Source organism: Etheostoma spectabile, chromosome 18 (genome assembly GCF_008692095.1).
Source record: "Etheostoma spectabile isolate EspeVRDwgs_2016 chromosome 18, UIUC_Espe_1.0, whole genome shotgun sequence".
Taxonomy (NCBI): Eukaryota; Metazoa; Chordata; class Actinopteri; order Perciformes; family Percidae; genus Etheostoma; species Etheostoma spectabile.
Genome location: NC_045750.1, coordinates 9,959,336 through 9,961,218, shown reverse-complemented (window position 1 = coordinate 9,961,218; position 1,883 = coordinate 9,959,336). Strand labels below are relative to the sequence as shown.

Here is a 1,883-nt window from a genome sequence, read left to right as displayed (position 1 = left end):
GTGTGTGTGTGTGTGTGTGTGTGTGTGTGTGTGTGTGTAACTAGATAATCCGATTCTGGGCTAGTCATATGAACAAGCTCCAGTCACTACAATACTGATGATAAAAAATGATGCTAATAACAACAAGAATCATGCTCATGATACTGTTATATTTAGTGCTGGAGGTTTTCTTGGCAGCAAAAGCATTTTAGTGCGTCTTTAAATTCTTACCGGAATCACTTTGAGCGGTCCCGTTGGTTGTGGATGTGTTTACGGTCCCGGCTGAGTCCCTGCTGCCGTTCTTCTTGTTGACCGGGAAAGGGAAGACAATCGTGGGGTCCACACACTCTGTCACCGAACTGCGGCTCACAACCTCCGGAGCCTTGACGCACACGTTCCTGGCGCCTGTGGCAGTGGAAATAGCCTTGCCGAGTTTCTCTGTTACCACCCGCTCCAGCTTTTCCCTGGCAGAGAAGCCACTCCACATACAGTCCTGGATAATGATGTTATTGGGGTTAGTATCCAAAGCGGAGCCAAACAGGTCCCCATCGTTGGAGGCACCCCAAATATCGTCCTCGGGCATGAGCAGTAGCTCAGAAGCCCAGTCCAGTGGGTCCCCTAAACCGAAGCCCAATGGGTCTGCTTCCGGGGAAGCATTCGCCGGCTCCCCCGGTAGCGCGGCTCGGCTCGGGGAGAGGGGCGGAGTGGGCAACAACTCGAATTTCTTCCAGATGTCCTCCCCCGGTGGCGCAGAGTCGGGACCACAGAAGTAGAAGTCGTCCTCATCCGGATAGAAACACGGTTGTAAGGAGTCAAACTCCAAATCGGAGTTTTTACTTGTGATCGCCGGCATTCTATCCCACAATCGAAAAACCTGTAAATGAACAATATACTTTAGTCTCCAAAAAGAAAAAGCGTCTCTCCCCATTCACTCTCTTCTCGGTAACACCTGAAAACTATCTCTGCAGAAAGCACATGAGTCAAAGCCCACACGCAGACACAGTCAGCTCCACTAAATCCCACACTCACTTCTGTGGGGTTTAAAAACCACACAAATCTCACAGGAGAATGTGCGTAAATGTGACCGTGACGCAAAAAGTGTGCAAAACGATGCATTGGCCCACCACTCAGTAAACATGCCAGAAAATGTGATTAGGACACAAAGTCATGTTTACAGAAAACACATGAAATGACAACAATTCAATGTATTAGAACCTCTGTTGTGGGCACAATTCATTTTGAGGAAATAACGCGTTGCTATGTTTAACGGCTGAAATAGGAGAAGATGCTCACCTTGTCCTGATTTGGGATGATAATGTGCGAACCAATTTTTCTCGTATCTCGTAGTCAGAAATACAGACACCAGATTTGGAGCAGTCATCTACTTAGGGAGCACAGACAGTCCTCTGACACACATTCTGGCTGGCTGCGGTGTTATACACTCAGTTCTGCTGGAGGACAGCAGACTCCTCCCTCGCAGGCTGGGGGGGTGGTACAGTCGGGCTTTGGGTTTGATGCGGCGCGGCAGACAGGCAGGCTGGGAGCTTTCTTTCAAGGTGAATCGAGAAAAGAGCCAAAACATTGCGAGCAAGAATGAAAGCAAGAAAGGAAGAGCCTACAAGGAAGGAAGAAAGACAATATATACCATTGACAGCTTCAGGCAAACAATATTTTCTCCCTACCCTTCTCTCTACTGTGATGTCAGACCCAGGATCAGCTATGAAACACTCGAAATAATCCAGGGGCTGTTGGTGATTTAATGTCTTGCTCAGATTGCTCAAGGGCACTGCAGCAGCCTGCCTACATGGGGGCTTGAACCGTTCAAGTGAAGGGCAATGTTTTTAAACCGACCCCCCACACAAACCGACCCCCCACACACAATCCTCAATTATTACCTTTTTTTT

The 1,883-nt window shown here is 48.4% G+C and overlaps 1 protein-coding gene across 1 annotated transcript in view; it reads right to left on the bottom strand.

The window, feature by feature from the left end:
* mycn (MYCN proto-oncogene, bHLH transcription factor) overlaps positions 1–1,527 on the bottom strand; it is a gene marked incomplete at its 5' end in the record, with an annotated part of 5,518 nt that extends 3,991 nt beyond the window's left edge. Inside the window, 2 exon segments of the mRNA XM_032543354.1 lie at positions 211–853; positions 1,273–1,527. Of these exon segments, the coding sequence (XP_032399245.1) occupies positions 211–832 (622 nt within the window).
* Between the last annotated feature and the right edge of the window lie 356 nt (positions 1,528–1,883).